Source organism: Centruroides sculpturatus, unplaced genomic scaffold (genome assembly GCF_000671375.1).
Source record: "Centruroides sculpturatus isolate CEXI.00-Female unplaced genomic scaffold, Cexi_2.0 scaffold270, whole genome shotgun sequence".
NCBI lineage: Eukaryota > Metazoa > Arthropoda > Arachnida > Scorpiones > Buthidae > Centruroides > Centruroides sculpturatus.
Window position 1 is genome coordinate 101152 of NW_019384480.1, and position 24948 is coordinate 126099.

Below are 24948 nucleotides of genomic sequence, written 5' to 3' on the forward strand. Positions count from 1 at the left end.
AAATGAAGAGCAGGGGAATTGTGCAAATCCAAACTTGGGGTTTTCTAATTTTCAAACATTCCATTATTATATTTAAGCTCTCGAAAAAACTAAATCAAAAGATATCCCATTTAAATAAATTAGAATATTCTCTATTGCGTTATATAAACTTTAAAGACAATTTGGACTCGAAAATATCTACGTTTTTCGATATTAAGGTTTTTACCTTAACAGTATAAAATCAGCATCAAAAATGTTTAATTTAGTTTATATAATTTATTAAACTATAAAAGTACCTTTAGAATTATTTTCAAAAATATATTAAAAGAATTTTTACATAATAGCTTGTGTAAATTCGAGTAACGTTTTAGGAGAGAAGTCATAATGAAAAATATTTGCGTGTCGAACTGAAAATGTATTCGAGAGAAATTCGATTTAATTAAAGCAGTAACATGAGCAAAATAAAGTTCAGTTAGCATATTCTAAACTAATTAAACAGTATACAAAAACATTCATTTTACATCTAAATCACCAGTTCCTAATCAGATCTACGGATGCAAATAAGCATCCAGGTCCAAAGAACCTATCACTACAAATAAAAAGTTTTAATAAAAAGTTATTTTACTATATAGTAAAATATATATAAGCAAATATAACATTAGTATATTTGCTCCAATTCAAGAACTAGATTGATAGGTATCAAATACAATCAATTTTCTTAAGATATAATTTAGCATGTACTGTACTGCACATTACATTGTCCAATAGTCTTCCAAAATCATATTATCAAGCTTTCATGACCACCACTCTTAATTCCTGCAGTATATTTTTTTATTTACTCATTACAATATCTTAGAATGGAGCTACCACCATTATCTTTACAAGTTTATATTTGTTTCTATTCTATTCTAAAATCGCATCAACATTTGGACTTAAGATTTACCATTTTACCTGAATTATACATAAACTATATCTTACTAAAATAAAACTTTGAAATTCATAAATTAAATGATAAATTCATTTATTAAGAATGAATAAGAAAAAAATGAGACGTACTAAATCACGATAAAATTTCTTTTAAATTTAATAACAAAATCATAATACATTAGTGATTTAGATGTTGTCATAGTGCAAATTCAATTTTGTTTAAAATTTTTGTTCTCTTCTAAATAAACAATGTAATACTGGCATGAATACATTAATTCAGTGATCTTCGAGTCGAATAGAAATCCATTATTCTTCTTCACACAACCTTAAAATGGATCAAAAAACGAATCGAAGATCAATAATTTCAAAAACTTCCGTGCATTCTACAAAATTATCATTGATAAGTTTTGTTAACTGTATTATGACAAAATTAAAAATTATATATATATATTTTTAATCTTTCTTAAAAACAGATGAGTAATGAGGCAAAATGGTTTTAATACCATTTGATAATTTGTGCATAATAAAGTATATAATAAACAAGTAGTATTCTTTCTTTTTATTTATAGGCATATATATATATAAATTTATTTTATATATATAAATATACACATATTTGTGTATATACTATATATATGATATATTGTATATGGATATTTTTTCAAATATTTTTCTAGGAATTGTACATCAGACTGTAGCAAATGAAATTTCTTATTTATACAAAGGCACTGCATATCCAGAATGTTCAAATATTTACAATGTATATGGGAAGTGTTATCTTTCCATTGAATACCTTTATACATAAAAATCTGAAAAAATAAACACTTTGTATATTAAATTAATTTTTCCAATTATATACTGATTTTGTTTTTTAAAATCAATTTTGTGAAAATTAAGTCTCCTCTTGTCTCATTCTAAGATGACAAAAAAAAATCTTAAATACAAATCAGACGTATAAAAATTTCTCACAGGTGAAGTTGTCTGAACAACTAAAAAGTTAGTGCAATGATTTGATGTTTTAAAATACAAAAAAATTAATATATAAATACAGCTGGATTTAATATATATGTATTTTTAATAGATCACAAATATGCTCTGAATTAAGGTTTTCTTCTCTTATAGATTAGCACCAGCTGTAAAGAACCACTTTGAGACCATTATTATATTTACAGTTGATTAACTCTGTCATTGAAAACAACTTTGATAATATTCAATTTCTTTACAATCAGAGTGATCTTGATGTTGTCAAATCCTAACCATTAACAACTATACCTGTATATATTCTGTATTCCCATCTTCATATTTGAAATTTATCATGTATTCAATTGCTGATTACCATCCAGAGCACCTTCACTTATGTAGAGGTCGTTGTCTTGGTCAACATCTACTGTCATGGTCAGGTCACAACTGTCACCAGCAAATTCTTCTGTTCCACCCCCCACAGAGTTTCCTGCCTTCTTTGTTTGGTGAGTTTTCAAATGTTTTGATAGATGATCACTCCTCATAAACTTTTTTAAACATTCTGCACATTGGAACCTTTTTTCACCTGAAAATAAATATATTTGTTTTAAATCAACTTAATAATCACTGCTTGTTGAAATATTTAAAAATATTACAAATACTAACAAGTCAGGAGTCACTGTGTAACCAAACTATAAAATTAATTAAACAACAGTATTAAAAAAAGTCATCATTGGGCTAATAAAGATCATATTTCCTTGAAATGCCAAGGTGCTTATTCAAGGCAAGTGATTTAACATTTACACAAAAAATATGTTAGAAACACTCCTCAACTGCTTGAGATACGGCTAAAAGAACATAAATATGACATATTAAGAAGACTAGTGTGGCATTATCAGTTGATGGCGTCTACTTTTCAAGAGGTGGAGGTCCCGAAAGAGTTAGGTCCGTGTAAGATGGCCAAGAGAGGAAGTGCGAAGTAGAGATAACGGCGGAGAAATCGCAGGAAGAGCTTTGCGGAGAAAAACATCATCAGTAAATGAAGAGCAGGGGAATTGTGCAAATCCAAACTTGGGGTTTTCTAATTTTCAAACATTCCATTATTATATTTAAGCTCTCGAAAAAACTAAATCAAAAGATATCCCATTTAAATAAATTAGAATATTCTCTATTGCGTTATATAAACTTTAAAGACAATTTGGACTCGAAAATATCTACGTTTTTCGATATTAAGGTTTTTACCTTAACAGTATAAAATCAGCATCAAAAATGTTTAATTTAGTTTATATAATTTATTAAACTATAAAAGTACCTTTAGAATTATTTTCAAAAATATATTAAAAGAATTTTTACATAATAGCTTGTGTAAATTCGAGTAACGTTTTAGGAGAGAAGTCATAATGAAAAATATTTGCGTGTCGAACTGAAAATGTATTCGAGAGAAATTCGATTTAATTAAAGCAGTAACATGAGCAAAATAAAGTTCAGTTAGCATATTCTAAACTAATTAAACAGTATACAAAAACATTCATTTTACATCTAAATCACCAGTTCCTAATCAGATCTACGGATGCAAATAAGCATCCAGGTCCAAAGAACCTATCACTACAAATAAAAAGTTTTAATAAAAAGTTATTTTACTATATAGTAAAATATATATAAGCAAATATAACATTAGTATATTTGCTCCAATTCAAGAACTAGATTGATAGGTATCAAATACAATCAATTTTCTTAAGATATAATTTAGCATGTACTGTACTGCACATTACATTGTCCAATAGTCTTCCAAAATCATATTATCAAGCTTTCATGACCACCACTCTTAATTCCTGCAGTATATTTTTTTATTTACTCATTACAATATCTTAGAATGGAGCTACCACCATTATCTTTACAAGTTTATATTTGTTTCTATTCTATTCTAAAATCGCATCAACATTTGGACTTAAGATTTACCATTTTACCTGAATTATACATAAACTATATCTTACTAAAATAAAACTTTGAAATTCATAAATTAAATGATAAATTCATTTATTAAGAATGAATAAGAAAAAAATGAGACGTACTAAATCACGATAAAATTTCTTTTAAATTTAATAACAAAATCATAATACATTAGTGATTTAGATGTTGTCATAGTGCAAATTCAATTTTGTTTAAAATTTTTGTTCTCTTCTAAATAAACAATGTAATACTGGCATGAATACATTAATTCAGTGATCTTCGAGTCGAATAGAAATCCATTATTCTTCTTCACACAACCTTAAAATGGATCAAAAAACGAATCGAAGATCAATAATTTCAAAAACTTCCGTGCATTCTACAAAATTATCATTGATAAGTTTTGTTAACTGTATTATGACAAAATTAAAAATTATATATATATATTTTTAATCTTTCTTAAAAACAGATGAGTAATGAGGCANAGTTTTATCAACAACATTTGAACTAGTTCAAAGCATATAGACTTTTCAAAAGTTAACTAGTTACCTTATTGCAAATAACTTTTATAAAAACCTATTTACTGAAAGGAGCCTGCTAAGTTTTTTAAAATTCTCTTCTGGTAGATTTGTAGTCTTAAGAAGTTTGAGCAGAGGTATTTTCTGTTTTGCTTCTACATACCTTTGCAAACAAATCTTTTTGAAAATGAAATTATAAATAAAATCAAAATATTGAACATCATTATCCAATGAATATTTAAAGTAGATTTTAATATTAGGTGCCACAAAATTTATTTATAATTTTAATGACATTCAAAAAAGCAGTTGCAAATTTCACATTGATTTAAGTCTCAGAAATAAAAAAAAAAACCTTAATTTTGAAATTTGCTTAAAAAATCTTAATTCTTGAATACTGTTCAAGTTAGCATTGTAAAATGTATTGACTGCATTAAATATCATTCACAAAGATCAATCAACAGTGCAATATTGCATGTTATTGCATCTTTGAAAGGTATAAAAGGATAACCATTTGAACATGCTATTAGCTTTTGTCAGATTAATAGCAATGGTAGAAAGTAGAAAGAACTAATATCATAAAAGAACTTGGCCTTTGCTTCATATAGCATACTAGATAGCATTTCTTGACTACACTAATAAATCAGTGTATTGTTTGCTTTCTAAAGTCTTTGCAAAAGTTTATCATCAATAAAATAGAAAAAATATTTACTATAATTGAAGATAGTATTGAAATTACAGAAGCATATTATTTAAACCTTATAACATGTACAGCACTTAAACAATAAAAAGTAATATATAAATGTCAAAATCTATTAATATTTCATTGGACTGTATTTTGCCTTAACACAGCAATAAACAAAGTTCTTTGATGTAATGTTTGCTAGTGTAAGTTGTCTTTTTAATCTGAAATTATTTCTTTGAGACAATGAAATAATAGCTGATCCTAATTGAAATAACAGCTTCCTTACAGTTACAGAATTTACTTTTGTATCAGTAAGCTCTTCCTATTCATTTGGATAAACTATGGGCAAAATATATTATTTAAAGATTTAAGTTTAAGAAACTAGTTATACAACTCATGTAAACTTTTATCATCTCAGAAAGAAGCTATTTTAGAACAGAAAAAAGAAGTTATGTATTTAACTTAATAATATTCTTCATTTTGTTAATTATTCCATGATAATATACTGCATTTTTAATTACTTCCATTTAGTTTGAATTATTTTGCTATTTTATAGTAAATATGGCTCTTATGATAAAATGACTACTATTATTAATTAATTACAACAGAAGTCTTTAATTTAATATAGTTTGCTTTATTTATTTGCAACAACAAATTTTTATAATTAAATTTATAAATATTAAAACAGTATATAAGTTCAAAATATCTGAAGTTCATACTGTAAATCTTCATTAATTTGAATTTTAAGGAATGAAATAATTGAGACTGAGTTATCAGAGATTTACCTATTTCTGTACAAAATGCAAATGCCACATAATTGATATAATTTATTAAGGAAATGAAATATGACTACACATACAGAATGCTATTTTGGTTAATTAATAATAATAATATAAATAAACTGCAGGTAAACAGCACATGTCAAGTGAGAACCTCACAGGTTGCCAGATAGGTTTTATAAAAAGTAAAGCAGAATTCCTTAAAATTTAGCCTAAATTATTTTTGAAGTGGATCAAAAATAGTGGCCTACAGCCTACAAATATCTTGATCTACTACTTGAAGCCCAATCTTGCAATCTTGAAAGCCAGCTATATTTTATTAGATAAGAGAAAACACGGGTAATCCATATATATTGTGACACACAAAAATGTGTTCTTGTAAAAGCAGAGCCATATTTACCAGATTAGAGTTGTTCTTGGTCTATTGTTCTCTTACAGTTTGGTGGCACTTTTATCTAAATAAACAAGTTAACATACTCTTATCACAGTTCAGGCAGAATTTTCACTTTGAATTTCAAAGTAGCTCTATTTCAAACTAACTGAATTCCTTAACATTGTGAATCTCTATATTGCCTGCTAGGACAAAAGTACAGTACAGTTATGAACTAATGTGATTTCAAACTATCTGAGTTTGAATTAACAAGGATTTCCTGTAATAGGCATTTTATATTCTCTGAACAAAATTAAATTTGATTCTGTAGTAATTTTCAAGAATTTAAGTTGATAAAAAGTTCTATAAATAATTTAAATAACTCAATTTTAACCTTTAGAGTTTAGTTTATTTATTTTGTTCTACTCATGTGTACTGTATGTGTACAAATTTGTGTTTAATATAACTACTATAATAATGTTCAGGCATCCATTTGAAAACAATCATTTGTATTTGAAAAAACATTTGCTTGAAAATTATGACGACAAAATTCTTAAAAATTTAGTACACATTTTTTAATTATTTGAAACTATAACCTACAGACAAAAACATCTAAAGCAATTAGTATGTTAACACCTAATTTTCCATTAAATCAAAAATAATAATAATTACACCGTTCCGTTATTCTAAATCTTATGTTTTTATTTGTAATGTCATCTTACCCGTATGAGTTCTTCTGTGTCTTTGCAACTCATCTGACCGAGTGAAGCGTTTTCCACAGAAAAGCCAATTGCATACAAAAGGACGTTCTCCAGTGTGCCATCTTAAGTGGGCCCGCAAATGAGAAGTTTTACCATAAACCTTATTACAGCCAGGCATATGGCAGATATGTTGTTTTTTCTTGGTTTCTAAGGAAGAGCTCCTATAATAATAAATTTTAACAGTTACATTTTAACATTCCAGAACAGGTTAAATGTATGAAAAAAAAATTTTATTCGTATGCACCAGCTTTAATTTTAACAGAAATCAAAACTTAATTTGAAGACACAGTCTGTCCAAAACTGGGAACCACCATTTATTTACTTCTAGCATTCCAGAATACAAACATTTGATGACCTGACCTTCCTTTTTAAGCTGCTTGGCAGTCAAATTTAAAACATCCTTTAAAAAACACAGACTTCCTTTACCAGTGCATTTTCTTCAGTAGATATAAAGCTCAATTATCCCCGAGTGGTAAAAATGGAAAAGAAAATGAAGATGTCTGGAAGAGATCTGCCAGTTCCAATTTAAAATTTGTAATTTTAATTGGATATTTTTCTGTTTTTTTAAATTTGACGACCAATCAGCCTAAAAAGGAAGGTCAGGTCATCAATTGTTTGTATTCTGGAACACTAGAAGTAAATAAATAGTGGTTCCCAGTTTTGGACAGACTGTCTTCAAATTAATTTTCATAAAATTGCCATCCGAGAAAATTCTACAAGAAATCAAAACTATAATTAGATTAATACCAGAAAATAGAATGAATTGTTATCCATATAATTTTTAACAGGACTAAATAGCCACACAAGCAAATTTGGACCCTGATGTCTGCCATTTACAGAATAGAATACCGTGGAAAAAAATAGATCAAGGAATGGCTGAGAGAATCATCAAGCCATGCTTTTCAAAGTATTTGAGTCAGGTGGTGATAGTTATCAAAAAAAAAAAAATGATAGCCCAAAAGTGTGTTTAGAATACAGAAACAAAACAACCAATATCCTCTCCTTCTGATCAAAGATATCTTGAATAGACTCTAGAGTGCTCTCATATTTAGCACTACTGATCTGAGAAATAATTTCTCTTATTTAAGTGTTTAAAAGGAAAACAAACATTACACTTCAATCATCACACATCAACTGCTTTAAGTGCCCTTTCAGATTGTCTAAGTCTCCTTCAGTGCTTCAGCAATACATAAATGGAGTTTTAGAAAACTTTATAATACAAGGTACCAGCTGTTGTTGCAGCTTTAAATAAATTCCAAACATATATTCTAGTGATGCATTTCAAGATTGACAGACTAATGCCTACAAGATGGTGATGAATAAACATATTTGTACTGTACAAGAATAGCAAAATGAGTACTCTTTCTCCAAGATTTTGATATCAAACATCATTCAGATACAAAAATGTCATATTGAGCCATTGATCTATAATAGTTATCATTCAAGACAATATTCTGAGTACAAATGCACAGCATCAAGATGATGAAATACGAAAATTAGGAAGATCTTGCAAAATTAAGCCTATGATGACTGTTTTCAAGGTGATATTGTATAAAAGTTTAAGGATGTGATCAATCTTCTTTTCATCCCAGAGAAATGCAAAGAGAAACTATTCAGAAAACTCATGAAAAGGGGCATTATAGTAGTAAGCAAACTTTATAAATCCTCAATAGCAACTTTTATATTCCAATGATGAAGTAAAAAGTTGATTGTACAGTACAGCTAACTGTTGTGACCTGCATATTGGTAAATCCTAAGTATAGAAAGCATGAAGAAACACTAAACCTCCTTAGTGAAAAAAAAACACCACTTCTCACCTATCACATTGATCACTTGGACCACTAAAAAGCAGTAACAAGAATTAAAAATATATTTTGGCTGTAATAAATATTTTGATGAAATGTGTATAGTTATATCTGACTAAGTCAACATCAGGTGGTGAAGTGATACTGAAATTTGAGGTTCAGAAATTTGTTTTCATAAATCCCTGATGGATAAGGGACCTCTTTCACCTATGAGTACAGAGGAACCTGGTTAATTAAAAAAGTGTAGTGGTCAAAACAATTGCATCTTCAAGTCATCTGAGTACTTCTTCCCAAAAGAGGTTGTGAACTCCTGCTGTCATCATCATTCAGCAGAATTCAGTGTTCAGTGTGTAAATACAGTTAATAGTTAGGTGAGCATGTTTCTTTTTGTATACCTTGTATCAAAAGTGCCTCAGATTCTTCAGCACTTTTGATTTTATCATTGTTTTTTTAGCTATGTTCATAGTGTCAAGAAAGACATTCCAAAGTGGCTATCTCTCCTCTGATTTTATAATCTCTTCTCTATTTCCCAAATTGTTTCAGTTTTGTTTAAAACAGCCAATTAACCAGCTTTGGTTGGCAAACATTTGTCCTCACATAACATATCTGCTACTTCTGTGCTGGGCACCTCCCCAAGTCAACTGATGCATCCGTCATTGGTCAGTTGAGATAAAATTACACTTGAAATGTCATTTCATCTCTCAGTGTGTATTATACATGTGCACATACTAATAAATACATAAATAAATTATAGACGAAATTTTCAGTTCAAGTTAAAGTTTGAATTGGCAAAATTTCATATTAACAGAGTCAAATTAACATGTAAATCCCTGTATTACAGTAATGAAAAAAATATGCATTTGAGTAAAAGTGAATTCAAATTAAGCAGTTTCCACTGTATTGTATTTCAGAAAATATTCAATTACCAATACGCTATACAATTACCACTGGATTACCCTGACCCAATGGTCAATCAAACATCTCAATGATATCAAAATTTCTCTTCTGACAAAGATGTCATTAAAGGAGCTGTCCAAATGGTTCAAATATGTCAGTATCAAGCAAAAAATGATCATTTCAACTTTCCAAGAGTATTGGTATCAAACTCTTCAAACTTCTGTTCTTAACTAAAAATGCTCAGAGTTCTGACAAGACAAAAGGAACTCCTGGAACAAGAAATCCAAGATCTAAGAACCCAGCTTGGACCAGTATTTAAACTGAAACCTAAACTTTTAGGACTAATGAATGACCAAAGTAAAGCCAAACAACACAAAACAAGTGATCTCCACATCAAGACAAACTTATGAAGACCAATATTTGTGTTGAATATATAAAACAGCGGCTTGATGCTTAAATTCTTGAACTTTAAAGTTTGTCATATACAGACATGACACAGAGGATGGCTAAGCTGTGGGATCAAACATTTCCAGCATTTTTTGAAAAGAAATAAACAATTTGTCACTATAGTGGTTTTTCCATTTTAAGGAGATTTACATTCAGTGCGAATAATGGTTAAGAAAAAAACAGGAAGACAAGAGAAATTTAAATTAATAATGTAATAATATATATAGAAGTTTACATTGCTAATAGTAATCTTAATACGAATAAAACACACCATTAATAAACCAGCAAATAAATATTAGTAAAATAAAAACATTTGACTGTGTTTTAACATTCTTCCTCAGTTAACATAAAAAAGAACACCAAAATAGAATGTAAATATGAAAATATAAACAACAGAAAACAGTTGTGGTCAATAAAATAAACATAAATAATATAAATTAAGCTGAAAATGCAACTTAATAAAATAAAACTAAAATAAAATGTCTCTTAATAACATTAATTTTCCTAAAAGGACTAATATTTATTTGCTGGATTATTAATTAAAAGTGTGTTTTATTCAAGTTTAGTTATCCAGTACATATATTATATATAAGTAATCTTAATTCCATAAATTTAAAAATAAATTTGTTATAACTAATTCTGAAATTAATTTTTACAAATAATAAACATCTTAAAGTCCGATGAATATACAGTAGAGCGTCGTTTATCCGAATCAATTGGGGACTGGGGTGGTTCGGATAACTTATTTTTCGGATAACGAATCATGTATGAAAAAATATATTAATTTATCCCATGTTGAAATTTCTCTCCGTTGCATGTCGCTTTGCGTTGAATTTTCGTCGATGTTAAGCCTAACAAAGACTATTGTATCGTTAAAAATTATTTTTTTATTTTGTACAAACAAAATAAATATATTGAAAAATATAAAAACAATAAAAAATTATACTTCAGATGTTAATTTAGTATCAAAAACGTAAAATATTTGAGTAGCCCGAGAAATAGCCGAAGATTGCAGCGCCACAGCACTAGCGAAAATTTAAATTTGCTGACTGGAATACTTTCGGATAACGGACGTTTCGGATAACCAGCTTTCGGATAAACGACGCTCTACTGTATAATGAAATAACCAATGATCACCTGAAAGATCAGGCTAGAATTTGGCTAATTAAATCATTAATATAAAGTAATTTGTCACTAGAGCTAATTTTTGCAAACAGTGTACAGTGGTACATCAGGATACGAAATTAATCCGTTCTGAAACTGAGATCGTATCATGAAAATGTCGTAAGGTGAATCATTTTTCCTCATATGATTACATGTAAAACCAAATAATTCGTTCCAACACGAAAAACACTCTCAAATTAAGGCTAAGTAGTACATTAAAAAAAAAATAACTATACTAAGGAAAACAGTAAAAAATGCATTTTGTAGTTGTAAATGTATAAATAACCATAACAGAATAATAACTGACTAAAAAAATGTAGTTTTATTTGCACTTTACCTTTGAGGATAGACGACAGTGGAGGTGTAAATTGGTGGCGGAGGAGAGGGAGAATGGAAATGATACTAAAACTTAACTTACATAAGATAATGTAACAATAACTTAAAAATAACTTAGAAACGATAAAAAAATTAGTGTTTTTTTGTTTTTTTTTTAATTTTTATTCACTGCTTTTTGCTTTCTTTCTTTCACTTCCACCAGTACTTTCACTGGATAGAGGTTGCTAGGTAAAATATCTCTCCGAAGAGGTTTGGCTTTGCCTACTTTTTAAAATGTTTCTAAAATGACTTAGGCAAATGTCATTACTTTGAGCAGCAATACGGCCAGTGTGAACCTTTTCAGGATGTTTCTTTTCAATAAAATCAGTCACTTTCTGATAATACTCAAGATTTCCTTTATCAAGTGAGATCTTTCCACAACAAAGCAAACACGCGGACTGAGACCAATGAACAGAAGTGAATAAAAAATGGCACTGTGAACTAATGTAACCTCATATGGTGAGTTTTGTTAGTATCATGGAGCAAAAATATGTTCGAATTTCATGTCATATCCTGAAAATTTCGTATGCTGGGGCATTCATATCCTGAGGTACCACTGTATTACATTAAATTTCCAACTTTAGCATTTGGTAAAAATTTCCATACTTCAAATGCATAGAAGATAAATTTTCTGTTTCAAAAATACATTGATTATAATAATTCTACATAAATATATCATTTTGAATAATTAAAATGTGATAAAAGATGTTGCTTTTCATTTACCTGCTTTCCCCATCTCTACAGTTAGGACAAGTACAAGCAACCCTTCTCAACCTTCGACCACTGCTTCCTACTTCTGTAGTAGAAGAAGCTGAATCTGTAGTGGTGGCAGTTGAAGAAGTGGATGGCTGATTTTGGGAAGTAACTGGCTGTGGAGTAGTGACTGCTGCTGCTGTAGCAACCACTTGCCATTTTGTGAGATCATTAGGATCAGGCTGTATCTGTTGAGCTGAAAAATTTTTTATCATTCAATCATTTTTGAATAGTAGTAAAAATCTTACAATGATAATTATTACAATTAATTCTCTCATTTTAGTTAATTTTGGTAATTAAAGAAATTTATTACCGGTAGTTTACAATATTTATATAATAGTTCAAAATTTAACCAAAACTACAACATTCCATTTCAATAATTCAAAATATTATTAACATTATGTTATCAATAAATAATAAATGTTAATACATTACATGCTTATCATAAATATAAAGTGAAATTTAAGGTAGTAAATTATAGAGAAATCACAAATAATTAACAATTCAATAAATTCAAAACTATAAAATATAATACAATTGAACCTGTTTATCTCAAAATTTAATGTAAATTCATTCTAAATTCAATATATTTTTCAATGTTTATTTTGAATAATTTTCTTCCAAAACCTCTCTATCTTGAATTATGGACTGAAGTGTCAATGACAAATTCAAAGCTCGGTGACTACATTTTGATAGCAAAAATTGTAGTTAAGAAACATCTCTCACAATACAGTAGATAGGTGCAATTAAAACTGCTTTTCTCTGATTGCTATGAGTTTGACTTGAGCCTTATTGGTTATTATTCAAGGTGACATGTTATAATGGATTTTAACAAACTTTCCTTGACCAACAGTTTTTTTTTTTACATAAGTTTGTGATTGCAACATTAATAAAAGCAAATGGCTGGTGTGAAAAGAAAATTAAATGAATAAAAATCAACACCTTTAAACATCCAGCAAATCGTTTTTTAATATTTAAAAACGCTTTCGAACGCTTTAAGCGATCATCATTAGTTAACATTTGTGAATCGAACGAAGAAATTCGAAAATTACTTTTTCGAAGATCTTTTGAAGGAGGTTAATATCAGGGTGATTGCTTTATCTTACTCCTTAGAGAATAGGCTGAAACGCAAGTATATTAAGAAGCTAAAATGGCTATTCAAGCGCCAGAATATTAAACCGAGAATAAGAAAAACGATGTTTTTAACCGCTTGGGACAACATTTCTCCCCCTCAATGCTTGTTGAATGCTTTGGAGTACGGTCCTTGCTTTGCTCCTACACCGATAGTACGCCCGNTGCAGATGAAACACCTTTTTTTCTAATATTTATCCAACAGAACAGCAATAGTCAAGGAACAAGAGTGCAGAGGTAGGAAACAGAGTAAAGTATGTGTGACTGTAATCTTAGCAGTTAATCAAAGTAAAATTGCTTCCTATAATGCACAAAGCAAACCAGAAAGCTTTGATGGCAAGTAAAATCCTCAGTGATTGGTTGAAAGGAATCGATAAATCTATGGGTGTAAAAAAAATTTTTTCTTTTCATCAATAACTGCAATGCTCATTCCAACCTTCCTTAGGAAGGTTGGAATGAGCATTGCAGTTATTGATTCCGAAAAACTTAGTTTGTAGGAAACTGCAAGAATGAGACTGCCATATGGATGACCAGGACCAATCGGTTTTTTAGCAAATTGTTCGTGTAAAAATAAATCTGGGGTTCAACAAAGAAAGGACCAGTTTATGAGTTAGTTGACCAAGTCTCAATGAAAGCAGCTAAATCACGATTTTGCAAAGAATATATACACTCTTAATCATTCACTTCATTCCTTGACAATTCAAAGACAATATTCTCATTACTGAAGTTTTATCCCTCTCTTTAGCAATTGTTTCAATTAATCCTTTTGGCTAGATTTATCTAAAAAAGTATTAATCTTCTGTAGTTCATTTGTTTCTAAATTAAAAGTGAATTTCTCATTGTTGATCGTCAAGCAATCAGCTTTCAGAAATGCTTTTTTATTCACAGATTTAGCTTCCACAAAAAAAAGGCAACAATTTTCTACACCTAAGTCTTGATCTATACAACAAATCATCAAAAACTCTGATGCTTGAGTAGGATGGCAACACCTGAATTTTCTTAAAATTTTTAAAAATAAATCTTTTGTCAGCTTGAGAATATAGTTCAAACAATACAAGCCAAGTTCCCAATATCCAATATTCAATAACTGTTAGTAAAAGGAATAGACTAGAGTTCTGTGTTTTAAACAACTCAATAAAGCTATTAGCATTATTAACTAATTCTTCATTATTACTTCAAACTGAAAATGATAAGATTATTTTTCTCGAATCATTGTATACATAGTCTATATAATACTTCTGAAGAGAAAAATTATCCATACATACAGTTCTAAAAGTCAAAAGTTTGTAACTTCTTCCATGCAAGTTAGATATTCATCATACACCTTACGTAAATTAGAAAATCAGTCAAATTTTGATGACAATTCTTTCAGTTTCAATAGAATAGTATCAAAACATTCCTCAAAAAAAACACAATCTTCTGAGGTATTTGAGATGAAATATCCTGCAATGCAAAATAATCATCCAATCGAGATAATTTCAATGTTCATTCACTTGGAAATCGACAATGTTTACCAGCCGAAATTTAAGCTTTATTATGGGGAAAAGGTGGTGTATGAGACATTGGACCTGGATTAAGTTCAACTCCTCCAATAGTAAGTAAAAAGAACAAAATTTAAAAAGAAACTATTATGGCAGAAAAAGATATCCTCAATAAAATCAATTAATGGCAAACAGTTGAATTGTAAATCATAACAGCCAGCACTGTCAAAAGCGCCCTCCATCTTTCAAAATAATAAACAGTCATCATATTTGATTACGTCACTGGACAGAATGCACTGTTGCATCTTCTGACTACCTGCAGAGGCTACACAACAGTTGTCCATTTCACATGGATACCTTTAGAATGCACCTTAAAAATGAACAATACCTCTATCTCAGTGCCTTATTCCTAGAATTTTTTGCTTTCACCAAGGTCCATAAGCCTGGATACCAACTCTGTTCTGACATGAACAAGTCAGCATCTCCAACAATACTAATAGAAAAAATCCTTAAATCAGTACATCACAAATAATTTACATGACTATCACTGGGACATTTCTACACAACTCTTGAATCATCTATGCAACCTTAAGTTTGGAGACTACACATATATCACAGCATGTGATTCTGAATTGATCTTTCTGTCAATCAAAATAGAACCATGCTTCTGTGCACTTTGTAACTTTCTTCACAATCACATAGGCAATGAAGACAACTTTCATGCAGATATTAGAGTTGGTCAACTTAACTTGCCACACCTCCTCCTTTCAATTTGAGTAGGTAGCTTACTTGCAGAAGAGTGCCTATGGGAAGCCTCCTTTCAGGCAAAGTATGCCTGAAAGGGAACTTCCAATAGACATCTGACAACTGGAAAATCAGGTTCTTCAATCCTTCGGACATGATATTGCCCTATATTCTGGATATATTGACAAATCTACTAATAATTTAGTGTTCAAAGACAATATTCTCATTACTGAAGTTTTATCCCTCTCTTTAGCAATTGTTCCAATTAATCCTTTTGGCTAGATTTGTCTAAAAAAGTATTAATCTTCTGTAGTTCATTTGTTTCTAAATTAAAAGTGAATTTCTCATTGTTGATCGTCAAGCAATCAGCTTTCAGAAATGCTTTTTTATTCACAGATTTAGCTTCCACAAAAAAAAGGCAACAATTTTCTACACCTAAGTCTTGATCTATACAACAAATCATCAAAAACTCTGATGCTTGAGTAGGATGGCAACACCTGAATTTTCTTAAAATTTTTAAAAATAAATCTTTTGTCAGCTTGAGAATATAGTTCAAACAATACAAGCCAAGTTCCCAATATCCAATATTCAATAACTGTTAGTAAAAGGAATAGACTAGAGTTCTGTGTTTTAAACAACTCAATAAAGCTATTAGCATTATTAACTAATTCTTCATTATTACTTCAAACTGAAAATGATAAGATTATTTTTCTCGAATCATTGTATACATAGTCTATATAATACTTCTGAAGAGAAAAATTATCCATACATACAGTTCTAAAAGTCAAAAGTTTGTAACTTCTTCCATGCAAGTTAGATATTCATCATACACCTTACGTAAATTAGAAAATCAGTCAAATTTTGATGACAATTCTTTCAGTTTCAATAGAATAGTATCAAAACATTCCTCAAAAAAAACACAATCTTCTGAGGTATTTGAGATGAAATATCCTGCAATGCAAAATAATCATCCAATCGAGATAATTTCAATGTTCATTCACTTGGAAATCGACAATGTTTACCAGCCGAAATTTAAGCTTTATTATGGGGAAAAGGTGGTGTATGAGACATTGGACCTGGATTAAGTTCAACTCCTCCAATAGTAAGTAAAAAGAACAAAATTTAAAAAGAAACTATTATGGCAGAAAAAGATATCCTCAATAAAATCAATTAATGGCAAACAGTTGAATTGTAAATCATAACAGCCAGCACTGTCAAAAGCGCCCTCCATCTTTCAAAATAATAAACAGTCATCATATTTGATTACGTCACTGGACAGAATGCACTGTTGCATCTTCTGACTACCTGCAGAGGCTACACAACAGTTGTCCATTTCACATGGATACCTTTAGAATGCACCTTAAAAATGAACAATACCTCTATCTCAGTGCCTTATTCCTAGAATTTTTTGCTTTCACCAAGGTCCATAAGCCTGGATACCAACTCTGTTCTGACATGAACAAGTCAGCATCTCCAACAATACTAATAGAAAAAATCCTTAAATCAGTACATCACAAATAATTTACATGACTATCACTGGGACATTTCTACACAACTCTTGAATCATCTATGCAACCTTAAGTTTGGAGACTACACATATATCACAGCATGTGATTCTGAATTGATCTTTCTGTCAATCAAAATAGAACCATGCTTCTGTGCACTTTGTAACTTTCTTCACAATCACATAGGCAATGAAGACAACTTTCATGCAGATATTAGAGTTGGTCAACTTAACTTGCCACACCTCCTCCTTTCAATTTGAGTAGGTAGCTTACTTGCAGAAGAGTGCCTATGGGAAGCCTCCTTTCAGGCAAAGTATGCCTGAAAGGGAACTTCCAATAGACATCTGACAACTGGAAAATCAGGTTCTTCAATCCTTCGGACATGATATTGCCCTATATTCTGGATATATTGACAAATCTACTAATAATTTAGTGTTCAAAGACAATATTCTCATTACTGAAGTTTTATCCCTCTCTTTAGCAATTGTTCCAATTAATCCTTTTGGCTAGATTTGTCTAAAAAAGTATTAATCTTCTGTAGTTCATTTGTTTCTAAATTAAAAGTGAATTTCTCATTGTTGATCGTCAAGCAATCAGCTTTCAGAAATGCTTTTTTATTCACAGATTTAGCTTCCACAAAAAAAAGGCAACAATTTTCTACACCTAAGTCTTGATCTATACAACAAATCATCAAAAACTCTGATGCTTGAGTAGGATGGCAACACCTGAATTTTCTTAAAATTTTTAAAAATAAATCTTTTGTCAGCTTGAGAATATAGTTCAAACAATACAAGCCAAGTTCCCAATATCCAATATTCAATAACTGTTAGTAAAAGGAATAGACTAGAGTTCTGTGTTTTAAACAACTCAATAAAGCTATTAGCATTATTAACTAATTCTTCATTATTACTTCAAACTGAAAATGATAAGATTATTTTTCTCGAATCATTGTATACATAGTCTATATAATACTTCTGAAGAGAAAAATTATCCATACATACAGTTCTAAAAGTCAAAAGTTTGTAACTTCTTCCATGCAAGTTAGATATTCATCATACACCTTACGTAAATTAGAAAATCAGTCAAATTTTGATGACAATTCTTTCAGTTTCAATAGAATAGTATCAAAACATTCCTCAAAAAAAACACAATCTTCTGAGGTATTTGAGATGAAATATCCTGCAATGCAAAATAATCATCCAATCGAGATAATTTCAATGTTCATTCACTTGGAAATCGACAATGTTTACCAGCCGAAATTTAAGCTTTATTATGGGGAAAAGGTGGTGTATGAGACATTGGACCTGGATTAAGTTCAACTCCTCCAATAGTAAGTAAAAAGAACAAAATTTAAAAAGAAACTATTATGGCAGAAAAAGATATCCTCAATAAAATCAATTAATGGCAAACAGTTGAATTGTAAATCATAACAGCCAGCACTGTCAAAAGCGCCCTCCATCTTTCAAAATAATAAACAGTCATCATATTTGATTACGTCACTGGACAGAATGCACTGTTGCATCTTCTGACTACCTGCAGAGGCTACACAACAGTTGTCCATTTCACATGGATACCTTTAGAATGCACCTTAAAAATGAACAATACCTCTATCTCAGTGCCTTATTCCTAGAATTTTTTGCTTTCACCAAGGTCCATAAGCCTGGATACCAACTCTGTTCTGACATGAACAAGTCAGCATCTCCAACAATACTAATAGAAAAAATCCTTAAATCAGTACATCACAAATAATTTACATGACTATCACTGGGACATTTCTACACAACTCTTGAATCATCTATGCAACCTTAAGTTTGGAGACTACACATATATCACAGCATGTGATTCTGAATTGATCTTTCTGTCAATCAAAATAGAACCATGCTTCTGTGCACTTTGTAACTTTCTTCACAATCACATAGGCAATGAAGACAACTTTCATGCAGATATTAGAGTTGGTCAACTTAACTTGCCACACCTCCTCCTTTCAATTTGAGTAGGTAGCTTACTTGCAGAAGAGTGCCTATGGGAAGCCTCCTTTCAGGCAAAGTATGCCTGAAAGGGAACTTCCAATAGACATCTGACAACTGGAAAATCAGGTTCTTCAATCCTTCGGACATGATATTGCCCTATATTCTGGATATATTGACAAATCTACTAATAATTTAGTGTTCAAAGACAATATTCTCATTACTGAAGTTTTATCCCTCTCTTTAGCAATTGTTCCAATTAATCCTTTTGGCTAGATTTGTCTAAAAAAGTATTAATCTTCTGTAGTTCATTTGTTTCTAAATTAAAAGTGAATTTCTCATTGTTGATCGTCAAGCAATCAGCTTTCAGAAATGCTTTTTTATTCACAGATTTAGCTTCCACAAAAAAAAGGCAACAATTTTCTACACCTAAGTCTTGATCTATACAACAAATCATCAAAAACTCTGATGCTTGAGTAGGATGGCAACACCTGAATTTTCTTAAAATTTTTAAAAATAAATCTTTTGTCAGCTTGAGAATATAGTTCAAACAATACAAGCCAAGTTCCCAATATCCAATATTCAATAACTGTTAGTAAAAGGAATAGACTAGAGTTCTGTGTTTTAAACAACTCAATAAAGCTATTAGCATTATTAACTAATTCTTCATTATTACTTCAAACTGAAAATGATAAGATTATTTTTCTCGAATCATTGTATACATAGTCTATATAATACTTCTGAAGAGAAAAATTATCCATACATACAGTTCTAAAAGTCAAAAGTTTGTAACTTCTTCCATGCAAGTTAGATATTCATCATACACCTTACGTAAATTAGAAAATCAGTCAAATTTTGATGACAATTCTTTCAGTTTCAATAGAATAGTATCAAAACATTCCTCAAAAAAAACACAATCTTCTGAGGTATTTGAGATGAAATATCCTGCAATGCAAAATAATCATCCAATCGAGATAATTTCAATGTTCATTCACTTGGAAATCGACAATGTTTACCAGCCGAAATTTAAGCTTTATTATGGGGAAAAGGTGGTGTATGAGACATTGGACCTGGATTAAGTTCAACTCCTCCAATAGTAAGTAAAAAGAACAAAATTTAAAAAGAAACTATTATGGCAGAAAANCTATGAGTTTGACTTGAGCCTTATTGGTTATTATTCAAGGTGACATGTTATAATGGATTTTAACAAACTTTCCTTGACCAACAGTTTTTTTTTTTTTTTTTACATAAGTTTGTGATTGCAACATTAATAAAAGCAAATGGCTGGTGTGAAAAGAAAATTAAATGTCCTTTCAATTAAAGAAAAAATGAAAATCTTAAAATTTTTTAATCAAAATCCTCAGATTAGAAAGAATGAAGTTACAACCCATGATATTCCATCGAGTATTCTTTCAATGATAATAAAGAACAGAGAGTTTCAGTAGAGAAACTTTGAAAACAATAACAAGAAAGTGCAAAAAAATAAAAAATGATCTTTTCCAGAAATAAACAAATGTTTAAGAAAATGGTTTGTGTAATGTTGTGACCAAGGGTGATAATGTGAGTTAAAATGTTACAAAGAAACTCTGAGGATTTTGTCAGAAGACTTGGCCATAGTGAATTTAAAGCCAGGCAAGGTGTGGCTTGAGAGCTTTAAAAGTAGGCACATCATTGTCTTCAAGAAACTGTCAAATGTGCATCTGTGCCTCAAAGTTTTTGCAAAAGGAATGGATCAAATATCTCTCCTCTCTTGTTCAAGACTACAAGCCAGTGCACATCTTCAATGCAGATGAAACACCGTTTTTTCTAATATTTATCCAACAGAACAGCAATAGTCAAGGAACAAGAGTGCAGAGGTAGGAAACAGAGTAAAGTATGTGTGACTGTAATCTTAGCAGTTAATCAAAGTAAAATTGCTTCCTATAATGCACAAAGCAAACCAGAAAGCTTTGATGGCAAGTAAAATCCTCAGTGATTGGTTGAAAGGAATCGATAAATCTATGGGTGTAAAAAAAATTTTTTCTTTTCATCAATAACTGCAATGCTCATTCCAACCTTCCTTAGGAAGGTTGGAATGAGCATTGCAGTTATTGATTCCGAAAAACTTAGTTTGTAGGAAACTGCAAGAATGAGACTGCCATATGGATGACCAGGACCAATCGGTTTTTTAGCAAATTGTTCGTGTAAAAATAAATCTGGGGTTCAACAAAGAAAGGACCAGTTTATGAGTTAGTTGACCAAGTCTCAATGAAAGCAGCTAAATCACGATTTTGCAAAGAATATATACACTCTTAATCATTCACTTCATTCCTTGACAATTCAAAGACAATATTCTCATTACTGAAGTTTTATCCCTCTCTTTAGCAATTGTTTCAATTAATCCTTTTGGCTAGATTTATCTAAAAAAGTATTAATCTTCTGTAGTTCATTTGTTTCTAAATTAAAAGTGAATTTCTCATTGTTGATCGTCAAGCAATCAGCTTTCAGAAATGCTTTTTTATTCACAGATTTAGCTTCCACAAAAAAAAGGCAACAATTTTCTACACCTAAGTCTTGATCTATACAACAAATCATCAAAAACTCTGATGCTTGAGTAGGATGGCAACACCTGAATTTTCTTAAAATTTTTAAAAATAAATCTTTTGTCAGCTTGAGAATATAGTTCAAACAATACAAGCCAAGTTCCCAATATCCAATATTCAATAACTGTTAGTAAAAGGAATAGACTAGAGTTCTGTGTTTTAAACAACTCAATAAAGCTATTAGCATTATTAACTAATTCTTCATTATTACTTCAAACTGAAAATGATAAGATTATTTTTCTCGAATCATTGTATACATAGTCTATATAATACTTCTGAAGAGAAAAATTATCCATACATACAGTTCTAAAAGTCAAAAGTTTGTAACTTCTTCCATGCAAGTTAGATATTCATCATACACCTTACGTAAATTAGAAAATCAGTCAAATTTTGATGACAATTCTTTCAGTTTCAATAGAATAGTATCAAAACATTCCTCAAAAAAAACACAATCTTCTGAGGTATTTGAGATGAAATATCCTGCAATGCAAAATAATCATCCAATCGAGATAATTTCAATGTTCATTCCCTTGGAAATCGACAATGTTTACCAGCCGAAATTTAAGCTTTATTATGGGGAAAAGGTGGTGTATGAGACATTGGACCTGGATTAAGTTCAACTCCTCCAATAGTAAGTAAAAAGAACAAAATTTAAAAAGAAACTATTATGGCAGAAAAAGATATCCTCAATAAAATCAATTAATGGCAAACAGTTGAATTGTAAATCATAACAGTAAATCGTAAAAAACACACCAACAGCCAGCACTGTCAAAAGCGCCCTCCATCTTTCAAAATAATAAACAGTCATCATATTTGATTACGTCACTGGACAGAATGCACTGTTGCATCTTCTGACTACCTGCAGAGGCTACACAACAGTTGTCCATTTCACATGGATACCTTTAGAATGCACCTTAAAAATGAACAATACCTCTATCTCAGTGCCTTATTCCTAGAATTTTTTGCTTTCACCAAGGTCCATAAGCCTGGATACCAACTCTGTTCTGACATGAACAAGTCAGCATCTCCAACAATACTAATAGAAAAAATCCTTAAATCAGTACATCACAAATAATTTACATGACTATCACTGGGACATTTCTACACAACTCTTGAATCATCTATGCAACCTTAAGTTTGGAGACTACACATATATCACAGCATGTGATTCTGAATTGATCTTTCTGTCAATCAAAATAGAACCATGCTTCTGTGCACTTTGTAACTTTCTTCACAATCACATAGGCAATGAAGACAACTTTCATGCAGATATTAGAGTTGGTCAACTTAACTTGCCACACCTCCTCCTTTCAATTTGAGTAGGTAGCTTACTTGCAGAAGAGTGCCTATGGGAAGCCTCCTTTCAGGCAAAGTATGCCTGAAAGGGAACTTCCAATAGACATCTGACAACTGGAAAATCAGGTTCTTCAATCCTTCGGACATGATATTGCCCTATATTCTGGATATATTGACAAATCTACTAATAATTTAGTGTCATAAGCCAAACATCAATGCTTTTCTGAATTCTTTTAACAAAAATCCTTTTGGCCTCCACTTATGCCTGGAACAACAACATACCTATATTACTCATTTCCTTGATATCAAAATATGCATAAAGGATGGGCGTACTTACACTTCGGTGTACCACAAACCCCACTTACAATCCAATTTTTAACCCACTTCTTCATACAATCCCTTCCAATATACAGTAGCAATAGAGCTTTGGTAAAGAAGAATAAAAACACACTAAGTGCAGCATTAACACTGTTAACGTTGCATTCAGTGTTTTTATCTTCTTTCTAAGTGGTATTGATATGAGGTTCAAGCTCTCTTGTGTAAAAAAAACAATTCACACTATCTTCTGCTATCAATGAAAAAATGCTTGAACTGCAGTACATCACCCAGCTAGCTATCCAACATGGTTATCCACTTTGATTAATCAAAAGTTTAATAAACAAATATGTGATGCAAGACCTAAAAACTGGTAGATCACAAATTTAAGATTGTTCAGTATAACAAAATCCTGATGGCTATATACTGCAAAGTAGAGAGAGAAGGAAACAACCTTTCCTTCTCTCTTTCCTTGCTGTAGATGATGGTGTCCTCCTTCAGACTAGGGTCTGAAGGAGGACACCATCATCTACAGCAGTGGTTCTCAACCGGGGGTACATGTACCCCTAGGGATACGAGCGTAAATCGAAGGGGTACATCTAACTTTCATTATAAAATGGCGCATGTTAATGAATTTGCTGTAAATTATTAACACAAGAAATGACAAAAACTTGCTTTAAAATATCCCAGTATGAACACTGATTTCTCTTTTAACAGTCCAAACAATTTGTTTATCCACTTGATTTACCTGTCTATTTGTGCTGTTAGTGCCGAGTGAACCTGTAGTCTAGTAAAATTTCGATTTAACAAAAGCATTAATTTTAGAATAGATGAAATCACCGATGTCAGCGGATTGACAGTACTTTTAGTTTTTGTGAAATATCAGTACAATGATTTGCTTTGTGAAGATTTGTTAATGTGTGATGACCTAAAAAATACAATGCTACGGGTTTTGATATTTTCAATAAAATTGATGATTTCATTCGAAGTAATGAAATAGATTGGAAAAAGTGCATTGACATCTGCACTGATGGAGCTAAAGCTATGTAAGGTCCAATTTAAAAGGTCTAAAGAAAACTTTAACCATTTTAACAACATATTTGTGACAAAAACTAAAAAAAAAGAAACAGGCTTGACGCATCAGCAGACATTCGTTGTCAGTTAACAAAGTGAAAACCAAATTTGAAAAAAATTGCTGAAGATTTATCGCAACAAAAATCCCATTAAATTGTTAAAAATTATTGTAGAATAATTTAAATTTTGTTTATTGTTAATTATATTTATTTATTTTTAGGAAATGTAATTTATGCATGATTTCTATGATTTTATATAATATACTTATCAAATAACAATAAATAAATGTATGTACAGTGCCTGTTTAAATTGATTATTATTTACATAAAATAAGTAATCCACTTTTAATTATAGTTAGTTAGTGAGAGTTTTTTTTATGGCGCTCAGTTATAAGGGCTGTATACATCTAACGCAGTAATTATAAAATTTACATACAAAAATATAAGGGGTACTTGAGAAACAACTAATGGGCTAATGGGGTACATCAAC

General features: G+C 30.4%; 1 protein-coding gene across 5 annotated transcripts in view; it reads right to left on the minus strand.

Annotated features, from left to right (window-relative positions):
- Positions 1-1029: 1029 nt before the first annotated feature.
- Positions 1030-24948, minus strand: part of LOC111621419 (transcription factor Sp4-like) — a 78523-nt gene continuing 54604 nt past the window's right edge. For 3 of the 5 annotated variants that reach the window (XM_023363545.1, XM_023363542.1, XM_023363541.1), the window contains exons 5-7: positions 12335-12560; positions 6885-7084; positions 2003-2452 (exon numbers count right to left, since the gene is read on the minus strand). In XM_023363545.1, coding sequence (XP_023219313.1) covers positions 2220-2452; positions 6885-7084; positions 12335-12560 — 659 coding nt within the window. In that variant the 3' untranslated portion in view covers positions 2003-2219. Of the gene's footprint in view, positions 1716-2002; positions 2453-6884; positions 7085-12334; positions 12561-24948 lie in introns of those variants that run through there. The other 2 variants (XM_023363543.1, XM_023363544.1) reach the window with 2 other exon arrangements.